The sequence below is a fragment of the Solanum verrucosum genome, unplaced genomic scaffold (genome assembly GCF_900185275.1).
Source record: "Solanum verrucosum unplaced genomic scaffold, falcon-dt-bn FXZP01000278.1, whole genome shotgun sequence".
NCBI lineage: Eukaryota > Viridiplantae > Streptophyta > Magnoliopsida > Solanales > Solanaceae > Solanum > Solanum verrucosum.
The window spans coordinates 5,116,711-5,132,599 of NW_026020332.1; the positions used below are offsets into that span (position 1 = coordinate 5,116,711).

Genomic DNA, 15,889 nt, shown 5'->3' on the forward strand with positions numbered 1-15,889 from the left:
TGCAAGGATATGAAGTTATGTTCCTTTAATTGCATTGTAAGCTATTTACAAAAATATTAGATAGTACTTCACAGTAACACTTTAATTGAATTCCCAAGTTTCTGTTCATTCATGAAACTTAATTGGGGACGTAGATGGATCGAGTTGGTTCAGATCTTTTTCCAATATCTTTTGGTTTTGATAGTTTTTAGTTGTGATAATGAGTTCAACTTTTTGCACGATAGAGTAAAAAAAAGGTTTACATTATCATGTTAGCCAAAAGATATCAATATATAACCTTGCATAATTTTAAAAAGTAAAATAAGTTACTTGCTATAATAATATATAAAAGTACTCAATAACGTAAAAATTATTTAGTTAGTTGAGCACAATAATAAAATAGATGTCCAAACTTAATAGTTATAGTACATATATGCAAATAATAATTCGACACTCCACAGAGCGAGCTCAAATAAAAAAATAATTTTTTTAATCGTTAAGAGTTAAACTTCCATCTTGAAATTCTTAATGATATTGTGTGTAGACCGCGTCATAATGTGTATAAAAATTTCTTCATTTTTTCTTGGAAACCAAAGGAGGTTGATAACCGTAATTACTTTTATTGATTTAGGCGCTAAAAAAATTACTTCTGAAGATATATTTCATTTAAAAATAATTATTTCTTTCTTGAAAAATCGACCTCTTGAGATTGATTTTTCAGGTGGATTTCATCAACCGTTAAGAAGTAAACTTCTATCTTGAAATTCTTAATGATATTGTTTATAGACCGTGTACCAATCTCTATGAACTTCATAATTTTAAAAAATAAAACATGTAATCTTCACAATATATAAAAGTAATCTACTAGTGTAACATTTCTTTATATCTATATATAGATATATAGGTGGATATTAATTAAAGTCAATACAATAAATAAATGTTCAAAATAACAATACATAATAAATAGGCATTCAAAACAACATGAGATTTTCTTGCTCATTCAGTTTGCTTCTTCCACAATTCACAACAAATTAACAATAAAATCACCCACCCAAACAGAGTTGTGACTCTTATTTTTACCATGGACACTCCACGGAGCTAGCTTAAATGAATATATAATTTCATCAATCAATCGTTACGAGGTAAACTTCCATCGTGTAATTCTCATTATTTATCTACGAAAACTATCATACAAAAAAAAAAAAAAATTTTTTTTTTGAAGATTTAGCCTAAGAGATCAATCACGTACCTTCATTTTTTCCAAGTTGATCGATGGATTCTCAAATGGCTGCTTCTACAGATGCTGCACAAATCGTGTTGAAGGTACCTTTTGTTATTGGTAAGGCTTCATCCTCGCGAGATGAATTCAACCTTTAAGGTTCTTATCATTGAATCCGTTGTTAAAATATTGGTTCAGAATTAATGTTTGTTAATTTTTGCACATGTATACCTATGTTTGTAATCGAAAAGATGAGTGCCTAACTTATTTGAAATTATGCACACCGAAATTTGCAAAACTACTAAAGAGTGCATATTTGTATAATGTACTATGCCAAGGACGCCTCAATAAAATTGTATTGCAGAAAGGATTAATCGCACTTGGACTAATCGTAGACATACATACACAATGCATTAGCCTACTCTTGATATGCAATTAAATGTGAAATAACCTAATGTTAATAGCTTGAATAGCGTGGAATGGATATAGAGAATTCGTATATCTGAGCTCAACTAGTTTGGGATTGATGTGTAGTTAATTGATTGGTATCGATTGATCAGAGATAACTGATATTGGTCCTTGTATGCCTGAGAATATCTTATGTCAAATTGGTATTTCATATCTATATGTGCATTCTTTATAATCATTAAGGAACTATTGAAATTGTGAAGGTGTTGCTGGAGGGACTGCATCTGGCAAAACAACTGTTTGCAATATGATTATTTCACAGCTTCAGAATCAACGAGTCGTACTAATCAGTCAAGTAATATCTTGCTCACTTTTCTATCTGCTATGCACTTTCACTTTGTAATATGAGAATTGCCTCTTGATGTCCTATTATTGTATCCTACTTAAATGTCTTTTGATGGTAAATGTTGGTATTGTGGAGAGTTCATTCTTGTTATATTTAACTTTTCATCACCGTCTAACATTTGATCAACCTAATGTTAACTTTCAGGAAGCATTTTATCATCCATTAACTGCAGAACAGTTGGAGAAAGTTCACGAACACAACTTTGATCATCCTGGTAGGGAATTAACTAATTTTGAAGTTTCAAACTAGATGGTAAATGTTGCTAGAATAGGTTTTCTATTGAACACCGTCTAAGGTTGGTTTGTTTAATCATGTATTCTTTTCAGATGCCTTTAATACAGAGCTTCTGCTTTCGTGTATGGAAGAATTAAAACATGGACGAGGAATTAACATTCCTAATTATGATTTCAAACTCCATAGGAGCGTGGAACCAGCTCGTGTGGTAATATATTCATCTTCCTTGGCCAAGGATTTAAGTTGAAATTGCATGTTGTTCGTATTGTGACTTCACAACTTTCATCTAGAAGCTTCATACTTCAAATGCAGATGATTCTCTATTACATTTTTTCTATTTGAATGCAGGTCAATCCCTCAGATGTCATCATTTTAGATGGAATTCTTATTCTGCATGATCCTCGTATACGTGATCTCATGAATATGAAAATCTTTGTTGATTCAGGTTCTTCTCTAACTGAAATTCTCTAATTTGAAGCCTTTTAGGACATATTTCCAACATTGCCCCGTAAACTGTTAGTGTGTTCATGAATGCAGACTCTGATGTACGTCTGGCCAGGAGGATACGACGAGATACTGTTGAGAGGAACAGAAACATTCTCAATGTGCTAGATCAGGTTAGCAGTTCATTTGCACTTTACAGTTGTGGATTTTCTGTTGGTCCTAAATTGTGTGGCAGGTCACCAAGTTAGCAGTTCTTTTGTTCTTAAGACTGATTTTATTTTTTGAATAACCTTTTGCTACTCTTACCTGTGATGCTAATTTGATATCAGGTAGTTGTGGAGTTTTATATGATTCACCAGACTTTGGGTTAATAACTTGATTCATTTGAAAATTTGAATTCTTCAAGTTGATTATGCTATCTGATATGCAGTATTCCAAACATGTTAAACCTGGTTTTGAGGACTTCATTCGTCCAACAAAGAAATATGCTGATGTAATAATTCCTCGAGGAGCAGATAATGATGTTGCAATCGATTTGATAGTTCAACACATTCGTACAAAGCTTGGACAACATGATCTTTGCAAAATATACTCAAATGTATTTGTTATACAGTCTACATTTCAGGTACGTATCTGTTAAGGTTGTTTTCTTGATCGCGGTCCAATTCTCAAGTACTGTACTGTACATTTTTGAATATGCTAAAGTGTCTTGATCTGTGCTTCAACATTCTTGAAGACCAAGGTGGAACAGTCCCATAACACTTGTCCATTTTCTAGATACGTGGGATGCATACACTTGTGCGAAATGCAAAAACAACCAAGCATGACTTTGTTTTTTATGCAGATCGCCTTATTCGCTTGGTATGATTGTTTTTATCTCATGTACTCAATGAATCATCTTCTGAGCATTGCTGTGAAACATTTTTTTTTATTTTTACTCATTTTTGAGGTTGTGGAGCATGGTCTTGGTCATCTTCCCTTTACTGAGAAGCAGATAATCACTCCTACAGGTAACTTTCCGATTCTCACCTGATGTGTTCAAAATTTATAAACAGGAACTTGGTGAAAGAATTATCTTTTCCTCTTTTGCAGGATCTGTTTATAGTGGAGTCGTTTTCTGTAAACGTTTGTGTGGAGTCTCTATCATTAGAAGGTACCTAGTTATTTCCTAGTCTATTATAGAATGAGTAGCATTTACAACATATCAGACAGTTTCTGTTCGATGTTACACTCCAATTATCAAGAATAGCTTGTCATTCAAATGCCTTTTCGATAAACAAATTGGAAGTTGACATGGTTTGTGTTGCAGTGGAGAAAGCATGGAAAATGCATTGAGAGCTTGCTGCAAGGGAATCAAAATCGGAAAAATTCTAATCCACGGGGAGGGTAAAAGTGGAAGGCAGGTTAGTCATATATACCAATTACCAGTCTCTTTGCTTAATGTTAGAAATGCTTCTGTCAAAAATATGATGAACTAAAATAGTTCGACAGATATGATTCTGACACTCAATAAAGTAGAAACCGCATAAAGAGTTGTCTTCAATCCATACAGACACAATTTCTCCTTGTTCAAACTTATTATAATCTCCGATAACAGAGGATTTAATACTAGCAAAACATAAAGAACAAAATGTAGTTCCTTACTGATCCGAGCAACATTACAGTTGATCTATGAGAAGCTACCATCAGATATTGCAAGTCGACATGTATTGCTGCTTGATCCAGTACTTGCTTCAGGTTGGAAAATGCTTTTCTTTCTATCAATCAATCAATAAATAACTTTGTCTACTAATTAACCAATAACTTACTTTCCAGGGAATTCCGCGGTGAAAGCTATATCTGTGCTTCTTAGTAAAGGTGTACCAGAATCCAACATTGTTTTCTTAAACCTTATATCAGTAAGTAATCATAAAAAACACAACTTAAAAGTATTTTGAAACAAATTCAGTTTACCAAAACGACTAATATTTGGATGCAGGCCCCTGAGGGACTACATACTGTATGCAACAAATATCCGCGATTGAAGATTGTAACATCAGAGATTGATACAACACTTAACAAGGACTTACATGTGATTCCTGGTATGGGAGAATTCGGAGATCGTTATTTTGGTACTGGTAGTCGAGTTACTTCTTCCTAGCATCAACCATGTAAGCTTGGAGAGGACGTAGACATATATATACTCTGTCCCTCTTTTATCTGGGATAGAAATCTAGTGCTCATATAATCAATCCATAGACGGTTTTTGTAACATTTTCCTGAAAACATTATCTTAGCCATAAGGAATTCGCGCTTTGTTCCCCCTTTTGTTCTAATTAGAAAGAGCCAGGTCTTACTCTTTCAAGGGGATGAAAGACAAGTAAAAGAATCGCAAGATTTACTGACAGAGTTGTAGTTGAATTTTGTTCACATTTTTCGTAATATTATTGTTGCTCCTCATGAGGAAATGTGTATTAGTACATGTTTATAACTTACTTGTATCATTTCATTTATCGTGATCGGTAGTTCAGTATGCATGAATAATCTAGATGGATTTGATCTGTATAACTCCTATATATATATATATATATATATATATATATAGCTAAAATAATATTTGCACTATAATGTATGTTGTCACAATGTATTACGTGTAGTCCAAGCATTATATATGTTGATTATATAAGCATAAGTATATATACTAGTAATTAAATATTTTTCAAATTTAAGTTTCTTTGATGTAGTAGTAATTATCATCGTTTATAAGTTACCTATCATGTTTGCTATAAAAATAAGTTCATGTAATTAAATTTCAAAAAGTAACATGATAGCTAGCTAGTAGTATAAACATCGCATTGACTCCGCACTTTAGTTTCTTTCGGACAAAAAGCACCTTATGCTTATGAGAATTGTTAATACATTTATCTCCATAACAAAATCAGAAGATAGATATGAAGTTTTGACCAAACTAGGCCATTATTTAAAGCAATTCATCAAAATAATACGTTTTTCTAAAATTTTACAAAATACTATAAACTTATGTCACAGTAACGTTTTAGGATATACTTTATTTTTAAAAAATTCAGATGTATGCTGACGGCGTTAAGTTGAGAAACGTTACTGTGAGTAACGTTTTAAGTTAAAAACATTAGTGTGAGTAACGTTTTATAATACGTTACTATGAGTCACATTTTACTCCTAAAACGTTACTCACAGTAACGTTTCTTAAGAATCCAATCATGGGCCATCGAATCCTGCAATAAAGCCTAGATTTGATTGAGTAAACGTGGATTAGGTGAGTAAACTTGATTGAAGCAAGTGCCAAGGAGATAATACAAAATAGAAAATTACAGAATTGCAAGTCTCCAGGAGACATTTCGAACAATCATCTCAAAGATGTTTTTGCATCAGAGAGTTTGTTGAATGGCTACAAGATTGGATTGATTGTTAAGGCATTTGCCAATGATCAAGCTACGTTCTTCAGGGAATTTGTTGCTTCAATGATCAAGCTTGGAAATGTTGGTGTCCTTGAAAATGGAGAAGTTAAACTCTACTGCAGAGCTGTGAACTTGAGCCGAGAGTCTTTTAGAAACAACCAACTCTATACCTTCCAATTAGGTACGAAACAGTTCGATCGAGAGAAAGAATTGTGTTCTATGATTAAGAGTGCCAAATACATAAGAAGCAACCAACTCAACTCCCTCCAAACAACAAAAATATATTCGCAAAAAATATCAGCGACCACTTTGTAGTTCTCAAAAAAGTATGACATGTCGCATCCAAACAAAGTCGTGTTAGCTTTTTGTGTGGCCTCAATAGCTCGTTTCTGCATAAATTAGAACTTAATAGAGAACTCTCGTCAAACAATCCATTTCAAAAAATTAAGATAGTGATATGACAATGTTGGTTATTTCTAAGCCAACTGAACACAATGTTGATTTTTAACTTAGCTACATGTAGTACTAAATGGAAAATTCTAAAACTATTGCACATATATAACCTATGTGTGGTTTCTAAACCGAGCCAATTTCCACATCCACTAATTAAACACAAATGGCGTGATTCATGGAATACTAGTAACTATTAGAATTTTAATGCACTTGAGCTAATGCAGGAAACAATTTTTGGCATCTGAATGATAAAATATACGTAACATATCGAGACTAGGTAGACTTCAATAGCAATGACTTATCAAAGAAAAAATGCAGACAACAACTCCAATCAATTGAAATTTATAGGTATATTAGATGTGTCCGCTCCAAACATACAATCATGTTTTAAAGGTAAAACGTTACTCTCAGTAACGTTCTATAGCTATATTTACAGGATTTTATTCTAAATTTGCAGGATTGGATTCTTAAGAAACGTTATTTTGAGTAACATTTTAGGAGTAAAACGTGACTCAAAGTAACATATTATAAAATGTTACTCATAGTAACATTTTTAAGCATAAAACGTTACTCACAGTAACGTTTCTCAACTTAACGCCGTCAACACACAACTAAAATTTTTTAAAATAAAATATACCCTAAAACGTTACTATGGAATACGACGTTTATACTAGTTTTGTAAAAATTTTAAAAAAACGTACTATTTTGGTAAATTGCTTTAAATAACGACTTAGTTTGGTCAAAAATTCATATATATTTTTGTAGAAAATGTAATAATATTTAAATATTTATAAATAAGCAAAATGCAGACAGAAAATGGAATATCTTTATTAGTAAATGAATTTAATACAATTTTGGTTAAACATAAAAGTAATTTGAATATTCAAAACAATTTTTTTTTTACTCTTGCCGTCTCAATTTATATAACATTTTTCGCTTCTCAAACTTTAAAATTATGTGAACTATGAGGCACTATTGTCCCGTGTGTATTTCTGACCAAAAAATAGTAGACGATATCGAAGCTTATATGAAAACTTGCCATGTATGTCAAATGAACAAAAAAACATAACGCAAATGGGTCGCAGGTTTGTTGCAGCCTCTTCCCATCCCTGAAAGACCATGGATGTCTGTTTCAATGGACTTCATTTCAGAATTTCCGGCGGTGGACGGATATGTGAAGAATAACTAACTTATAGTATTTTTCATATAGTTTGAGAATATTTGAATTTCAACTGTAAAATATTAAATGGATAAATTTAATTTTCTCTCAGAAAGTCATTCAATTTTGATTTTTAACTCAAAAGTTACTCAAAATTTTAAAATCTATGCATTGGTTCATACGTTTTCAACGTGTCCAAATGCTAAATCGATTGATTCTCAGATGGACACGATGAAAACTTACGGACCAATGCATGCATAGAACTTAAATTTACGATTTTTTCAAATTTATCTAATACCTTGAAATTGTTTGAAATGAACGTATCACATCGAAAAGAGATCATACATTTATGAAAGCCAAGGTCCTTGAAATGTGTTCCCCACTGCGTAAAATATGCAACTTATGCAAGGAGATAAAACCACACTATTACATATTTCGTTCACCAAGAAAAGCAGTAAATGAGCTATCATACTCCCTCCGTCTCAAATTATCTATTGGTTTTTTTTTTACATATACGCCTTCTATAAACAATAGTATTACTTAGAAAATGATTTTGATTATTTTGTTTTTATTTACTATTTTAAGATATAATTTTACTTCATAAATATTTACACTATTGAAATGTTTATAGTTAAGAACAATAAAAATAAAACACAATTAAGACTTTTAAATAATTCAACTATTTTTAGAAATCGCAACAAATAATATAAAACAGAAAAGGACTGGATGACAATATGTACTTACGTTTTGATTAAAGTGTGTTACTTCCTTTTTTACACTGTTTTAACATGAATGATTGTACTCCCTCTGGTTCATATTATAAGTGAATTATTGAGAAAAAAAAATATAGTTCAAAATAAGTAAATTAATCAAAGTTCAAGAAAATTATTGAGATCTTTTATTTCATACTAACCCTTCCTCTGATGAGGTTCTTAACTACTTTATGTCTCCTAGGAGACTAATTTGAAAATAATCAAAAGAATAATCATAGAAAGTAGCCTTTAATTTATGTCTTAATATATTTTTGTGAAGAGACGCTTAATATGAACCAGAGGGAGTAACTCAAATTCTAATATTTTTACTTAGCATGTTATAACGGCAATATCCAAAGAGTGTTTGTGTACATTATACACTTGTTTTAGTTCAAACTTCGTAATTAAACAAACTAAGACACTTAGATTGAAATTTCTAAATTAAGACACTTAAGTTGAAATCGAAGAGTACCATTTACCTCTCTTTATCTCAATGCTCATACCGAGGAAGGACGCAGAGATGCATCCTTTCTCTGTCCAAAATGATACTCCACTTGCATGAGACATTTATGAATCACAGCAGACCTCTAGCAAATTTCTCCCTATATAAACCTCATTCACCTTGAATCTTCAAACCACAGCAAAACAGAAACACAATTCATATCTATCTTCATCTCGGCCTTTAACCATAATCAGTGTAAAAATGCCAACCACCATGGAAGATGTCACTGCCAAGATTGATGCAGTCGAAATTGACCCCAAGAGTGGTCTTGCTTTGAAGGAGAAGGCGATCGAAGGTGAACTAAAGACTACAGAAACAGCACAAGAGAAGACTAATGAAGCCAAAAGTGATCCGGAGAAAGAACCCAATGGTGCAACTTTCAAAGAAGAGGAAGTTCCAGTTGAGGTTGAACCAAAAACTGGAGTCTCTTTTCCTGTCAAACTTGAAGATGGGAAACAGTTGAAAGCTGTAGGTTTAAGGAAGAAGAGCATGCTTGGCATGGGCATCAAAATCTATGGCTTTGGTATTACACCATTAAATATATCTTATTGACTTATGTCCTAATCTATTTCTACACAAACTGATCTGATTATTTGGCTACAGGAATATATGCAGACAATGAGAAATTGAAAGACCTTATGCAGGCTAAGTTTGCGAAAGCACCATCAAAACCAACAAAGGAGATGTATCAAATGGTGATTGATAGTGATCTGGGAATGATGATGCGGTTGGTAATTGTTTTCTCTAACCTAACCATGAACATGGTAAGAAAGAACTTTGACGAAGGCCTCGGAGCTGCCATCAAGAAGCTTACTGGTGGAAAGAATGAGGAGCTCACTAAGAAGTACTATAACTGATTTAAATTGCTAATCATTGCTATTCAGCCATGAATGTTTAAACTCTAATATTCTGTTGTTATATTAGGATCATGGGTGAAGCATCTGACGACATAAAGCTGAATTCTGGTTCTGTAATTGAGATTTCAAGGCTTCCAGGATATGTTCTTCAGACCAAAGGTAAAATTAGTTCTTATCAATTTCATGCCATCAATTTGCATGCCAAACTTAACTAAACTTCAACTTTATCTAAATGCAGTAAAGGGTGAGATTGTGAGCAAGGTGGAAAGTGAACTACTCTGCAGGGCCTTCATCTACATGTATTTAGGTGATGATCCATTTGACAAAGACGCCAAGGAGAAGTTTGGGGCATCCATGTTCTCTCTGTTCTAAGTAGTAGGTTTCCAGCATTTTCTAGTCTAGGTAGTTAAAGAATAAGCTGGTGACTTTGAACTGATGAATAATTGCTCAATAAAAGTATGATCACAACATGGTTGATTTTTCATTATGCAGTATTTCGTGAGTTCTATTATGCAAAACTTCAAAACTCAACCCCCAACCCCAGGCCCCCCCACCCCAAAAAAAAAAAAAAACTAAAAAAACTTATGGTATCTCTCTCGCAACACTTGCAACACTAAGAAGGGATTTCCTGACTAAGGAAAGTTCATATGAAATTCAGTGAACAATTTGAAACTGCAATTAGGTGCTCATATAATAGATCCAGTAATATTAAATTTAACCCCTCCGAAACTGATAAATTTGTGGAACAGCAAAAGGTGCATATAGTATACAAAAATAAATTTGTAGAATCAGACCATGGATAAGATTAGCCATAAAGAACTTTCCTAGGGTCCAATTGTCCACTGCAATAACTTGAAGATACCGTAGAGAGCTCTTGCCGCCCCCTCCACTCCTCAGAAGGTTTTAAGATAATGGGAGTTTCAACAGCAGCAGAATCCACACACAGCATTTTCTTGTAATCTTCATCACCTAAATCTGGGAGAGACTTGGCCTTTTTGTCCCAAGGATTCCAAACAACTGCATATCACATCCATATTACAGTTAAAAATACTCGATGGAGATAGAGATAAAAAGGAATAAAAAATTAAAAGAAAAAAGGTAATCACCATACCAGCATCTGCCATTCCATCTTTCTGAAGGACATAAGTTCTCTTCTTCTCGTGATCTATTATAGCAGTTTTTGTTGGTGTGCTAAGATATACTCTATCCGTCTAACAAAGTGAAAAGGTCTAGATCAGCAAAATAATAGTGAGAACGTACTCCTCCTCTTCTCAATGAAATTTGAAAAATTCAAACAACCAAGCATATACTAAAGTGATCTAAGAGAAGCTCCTCTGGCACCTAGTGGTCCTGAATTCAAATCAAGGCGTCTATCTTCGAGAAATATGGAGAACAAGCCTAACATAGTAATATTACCTCACTATCAAATGTAATTGCATCTGCCTGCTCTGTGTATCTTTCTCCCCGCTGCAAATTATCGAAGTAGTCAAGTGTCTCCAAGCCCTCAACCCGCACTTCACTGCAAATCAAACTGCATCACCTATCTGAAAAGGATAGTGACGTATCTAGCGAAGTTCAGCTATAATTTATTTTTTTGAACAGTTCATGATTGAATGAGCATGATATATTGAAGCGTAGGTCTGAATTCATTGCAAGAACCCCAAAAAAGGGAAAATAATATAGGTATTAAAAGTTCCAACTTGTTACCAGAAAAATAACTAGTGAACCAACAAGGCAAACCTGATATCAGAAACAGATAAATAATTACGCAGAGAGAACGTGAATGAGAATGGCTTGTTATCTATATTCCTGACACGAGGGATCAAAGTCAGCTTGCCAGCACTGAGAGAAATACGTAGCCGCACCTCAAACCTGCCACACAAGAATAGGGTTACCATTGTACATCTTGATAAATTTGTTGACTTGGGGATAGTGCATTACTATCAGCTAATAGAATGTACGACTATGTATTCTCCCCACCTATGCGGCCAGATCTTCAGATCCTCTTCTGTGGATTTCAAAATGAGATCGACAGTTGACTGACTGTTTGCTGCAGGTAGAGGAGAAGGAGAATCATCCAATAACCACACTCTGTTTCTTGCAAAACCATGTCGCTCTAAAGAACCAAAAGTTCCAAACTGCAGTACACATTTCTAGTTAAGATGCAAAACTGAAAAGGAAAGAACCCCAAAATTGCTAGTTCAGTTTGTGGGACAACCTGTGGGAAGCTGATAGGTATTCCACCTCTGAAGGCTTTAGGAGGTTTCCACAGGGTCTACGAGACAGTGCAAGAACCCATAATCAGGACAATAATTAGAGAAAAGGGCTGTAAAAGTATTGGGCAAGCAATAAATGAATGAACAAAGATCTAAAGTCAATATCTCGAGTGTGAGCTGTATGTTTAAACATACAAGCAGATCAAGTTATGTGAGAGATCAAGTAATTTTACATATTTGAAACCTGAAGAAGTTTCCTTATACCAAAGACACATTTATGTTTACACGAGCAACATGGACTGTAGTCAACATTCTATGCTTTGCTGATTTGAACTAAGCTCAACATTCCTTGAAAGATTTGACATCTCTAGATATTTAAATGGCATTTTACCCTGCATAAGAGGATAATTTTTTTTTTCTTTTTATGGACTCTACTGAAGAGCTCGTCATATTTTCTCTTAAGTCGCTGGATACCTATTCAGTGATGCACACATCATAGATCAAACACTGATCAGCCATTCTAACCTGTGAATCCTAGTAGAAGGTGGTGTAAAATTGCTAAAAGAAAAGCTCTCTCATAAGACAGGTAGCCTGTTAGATGTGACTCCTATTTGATATGGTGTAGAAGTGAGCGCATGATTTAGGTACTGATCAGAAGTTGCTCATCGTACTGCACAATGCTGGAGAGGCCAGTCAATTAGTTGGTTTCAGAAGTGGTAGACCAAGTGAAGACACAAGTGAGCAAAGCAATTCAATCTTTACTATACATAAGCAATTCAACATGTGTCCTTTCAGAGATTTCTCCAAGGAGGGAAAGTACTTTTCATTTAGTTCTTCAAACTCCAATTTACAGTGGTCCTCCTAACTCCTCACTCCAAACCTTTGAAATTTAGTTTTCTGGTAATTGATATATTGATCTTATTTCAAGTTGAGAGCCCCATATCTTCAAATATGGAGTCAAAACTGAAGATGATGCAGCTGAAGGTGCAAATCCAAATGTCTAAAATTGTTAACTTCCAGAGAGGACAACTATTCGTTTCATATTCACAGAAGTCCTAAGACAGACATGACTATGAATGGAACTGTTGCATTGACACATAAAATTGATAGCATTTAGTCACAAAAGCTTTGTGCCCGCATGCATGTCATACAACAAAATGCAATCCAAAGAGTAGCAGAAAACAGAATCTTCTATATTAGTATATAACGGAAGGTTTGACATTCTGTTTTCACTAAGAACATTCATCAAATGCATTGGAATGTGATAACCAGAGTTCAGAACAAGTTTAGTGAACACGTTTAGACCTTATTACTCCTGAACAGCAGTTCTTCTCTTCGTTCATTCTTCCAAGAAATAACTTGACCACCCAGAAAAAGCACCTGCAGCAGAGAATATGTACTAGAATTAGATAACATGAAAGAAAAAAGATAAAAGTCCCAATAAAACAGAACCTTTTATTATTTTCCGACCCATAAAACTCAGCATCATTGTAGTCCCACAACCAATTTGTGATATTTGACCTGGCCATAAAGCCATGTATACTTCATGCATTTGGATCTTTCCATTTAGGGGAGGATCCTCCATATTGCCACTTCATTATTTCCCCAAAAGTATTCAGAGCCAGTAAGCCACAGAGTTTTGACTAGATAATGCCGACCCCCTAAACACTAAAGTTCACTCTCTAAACACTAAAGTTCAAAATAAGACCATATATAAGAAGACTAAACCATTAGCAAGACAACAAAAAAATCAAGAGTAACCAGAAAGGCCCAAGGTATAATCAATCATTGGGATAAAAATTAATAGGAATGACAACAAGAAAAGCTAAGGAAAATATTTCCTATCTGATCTGTTACTTTATGTTAACTATTTAAGCTTCTCATAAGCAAGCACCATGCATTTACAGAATCTCTTCAATGGAAGGAGTCCACCTCTTAAATTAACTACTCTATTTATTAGTAATATTCTAATCAAGAGGTTGCTCACCATCCAAGCTAGGAGTATGTAGTTTTTGGGAACTACTGGATAAATTGTTGGAGATGGGAAAAATAAAGCCATAATTCAGCAATGAGGTCATATTTAGTTTTGAAAGACAGCATTCCACATACCAAAATAAAACTAATTAACAAACTACAAATGAAAATAAAATAAAAAATGCAAATGCAGAGATGAAGTTCAGAAGTCACTAAGATCAAATTTAGGATTACTGAGTTATGGGGAAACAAAAACACTTTCACCAACAGGCTTCAGCTAAAGGTAAAGAGATATTAAGCCAAATATCTTCAATAAAAAGAAATGTGATAAACCGTGGTATCTAGACCAGCTTGCCACCGGATACCTGCTACCTCCCACCTCCCACCTGCAACAACAGTTACCAGATAACTATATCCACCAAATCTATCTGAAGAAATCATCTAATGTTTTTGTCCCTGCTGGGATGATCAGTATTCAGTGAATTATTCTAGCATTCTCGTCAAGCTTTAGAAATGTACAAATCCGTGAATCTCAGGAACTAAAAAAAAGAGCATGTACAGAACCGAAAAACGGAACTTAAATCATAATTATGCAGCACAAACAGTCATAATTTTGGGAGAACACAGTTAAAACCCTTCATAAACTAAACACAAAACAAAATATATCACAATTATCAACACAAAATAGTCATAATTATGCAAAAATACTACGAAAAAAACTGGAAAATGAAATTAAAAAATTTCAAAAACCTCTGCAGTTGATCCAGTATGCTCCTTCAATACGATTCGCGAAGCCGATCCATCGCCGTCGTGAATTACGTTCCACGACATAATTATAACTTTTTCACTGCAATTTCGTTCTTTGATACTGATCAAAATCTACAATAACAAGCAGTTTACCATAATCAAACACGTAGAACATAAAATCAGAAAACGACAAAAAAAATACCAAAAAAATGAGAAAAATAAACCTGCAAACGCAAAGTGCTCCACGATAAGCACAGAAATACATTAATATTATGAACAAATGGCTGAAACTGAACCGCTAAAACAGAAAGGACGAACTATAATATATGAAATCAAATACAATAAACTCACATTTTTTTAAAGCGATTGATGAGTGTTGATTAATGTGTTGAAAGAGGCCACCAACTTCTACTTCATGACAAATCCATGTCGTACATTTAGCGTTTTCTGTACGACTTTCTATCCTTTTTTATATTATATTTATATATAATATTAAAAAAAGAATTTTAAAAAATAGATAGAAAGAGAAATTGTTGGAGAGGACGGGGGCGGTGGATGTGGACGCGTAGTGGGCGATGGGAGGGACCAAAGAAAATTCTGATTCCTTGTGAAACGTTTTCGTAATTTAATTTGGCATAAAGTTTTTAAAAAAAAAATTATGATCTAAAATAAAAAGTAAATGTTCGTGGACTATATATTATTTTATCAAACGTGAAATAAAGTATTTTAAAATTAAATTATTGTTAAGTACAAAAATGCATTACTTTTTTTTATACGGACTAAAAAGAAGATGATTATATAAATTAAGACATAAGATAGAAATTAAAGATTAATGAATTTAATATTCGATATATATAGTTTATTATGGTGGGAGGAAATATCTAGAAAGGGAATTATTAGTATGATTAATAGTAGTATGTTTATTTGATAACTTTTTACTTATTTTGTATAAATTCACACTAAATATTTTTCAAATCTCAGTTTGAAGAAACTTGAGAAGTATGTTTGCATCAATTTTGAACCAAAAATTCACAGCTTCAAATGAGAAGACATAGTTATCTTTTCCATCCATTCAATCGCACAATGTGAAACATTGAAGAAACTATGTATAAATTTTAAAAAA

General features: G+C 33.4%; 3 protein-coding genes across 4 annotated transcripts; 2 read left to right on the top strand and 1 right to left on the bottom strand.

Annotated features, from left to right (window-relative positions):
* The first annotated feature begins 1,205 nt into the window (after positions 1-1,205).
* LOC125836276 (uridine kinase-like protein 5) lies at positions 1,206-4,899 on the top strand. The gene is made up of 14 exons (XM_049515447.1): positions 1,206-1,318; positions 1,870-1,961; positions 2,157-2,226; positions 2,339-2,454; positions 2,595-2,691; positions 2,784-2,863; positions 3,121-3,315; positions 3,468-3,551; positions 3,640-3,700; positions 3,783-3,843; positions 4,000-4,093; positions 4,355-4,427; positions 4,506-4,588; positions 4,669-4,899. The coding sequence occupies exons 1-14, from the start codon at positions 1,252-1,254 to the stop codon at positions 4,828-4,830; spliced, it is 1,335 nt and encodes a 444-aa protein (XP_049371404.1). The 5' UTR covers positions 1,206-1,251; the 3' UTR covers positions 4,831-4,899.
* Positions 4,900-9,113: 4,214 nt separating this feature from the next.
* Positions 9,114-10,310, top strand: LOC125836278 (chalcone isomerase-like protein 1). Its single transcript, XM_049515451.1, has 4 exons — positions 9,114-9,495; positions 9,576-9,816; positions 9,897-9,988; positions 10,068-10,310. Exons 1-4 carry the CDS (start codon positions 9,174-9,176, stop codon positions 10,199-10,201), a joined length of 789 nt encoding a protein of 262 aa, XP_049371408.1. The 5' UTR covers positions 9,114-9,173; the 3' UTR covers positions 10,202-10,310.
* A 234-nt stretch (positions 10,311-10,544) lies between these two features.
* Positions 10,545-15,015, bottom strand: LOC125836277 (putative glucose-6-phosphate 1-epimerase). Of its 2 annotated transcripts, none has more exons than XM_049515448.1 (9): positions 14,991-15,015; positions 14,770-14,911; positions 13,351-13,425; positions 12,048-12,104; positions 11,810-11,967; positions 11,570-11,701; positions 11,246-11,348; positions 10,941-11,040; positions 10,545-10,846 (listed from the first exon to the last, which is right to left on the bottom strand). In XM_049515448.1, exons 2-9 carry the CDS (start codon positions 14,848-14,850, stop codon positions 10,635-10,637), a joined length of 918 nt encoding a protein of 305 aa, XP_049371405.1. In that variant the 5' UTR covers positions 14,851-14,911; positions 14,991-15,015; the 3' UTR covers positions 10,545-10,634. The 2 variants fall into 2 exon arrangements, with proteins under 2 accessions (XP_049371405.1, XP_049371407.1); XM_049515450.1 differs by having other exon boundaries at positions 14,770-14,898; positions 14,991-15,009.
* Positions 15,016-15,889: the final 874 nt, after the last annotated feature.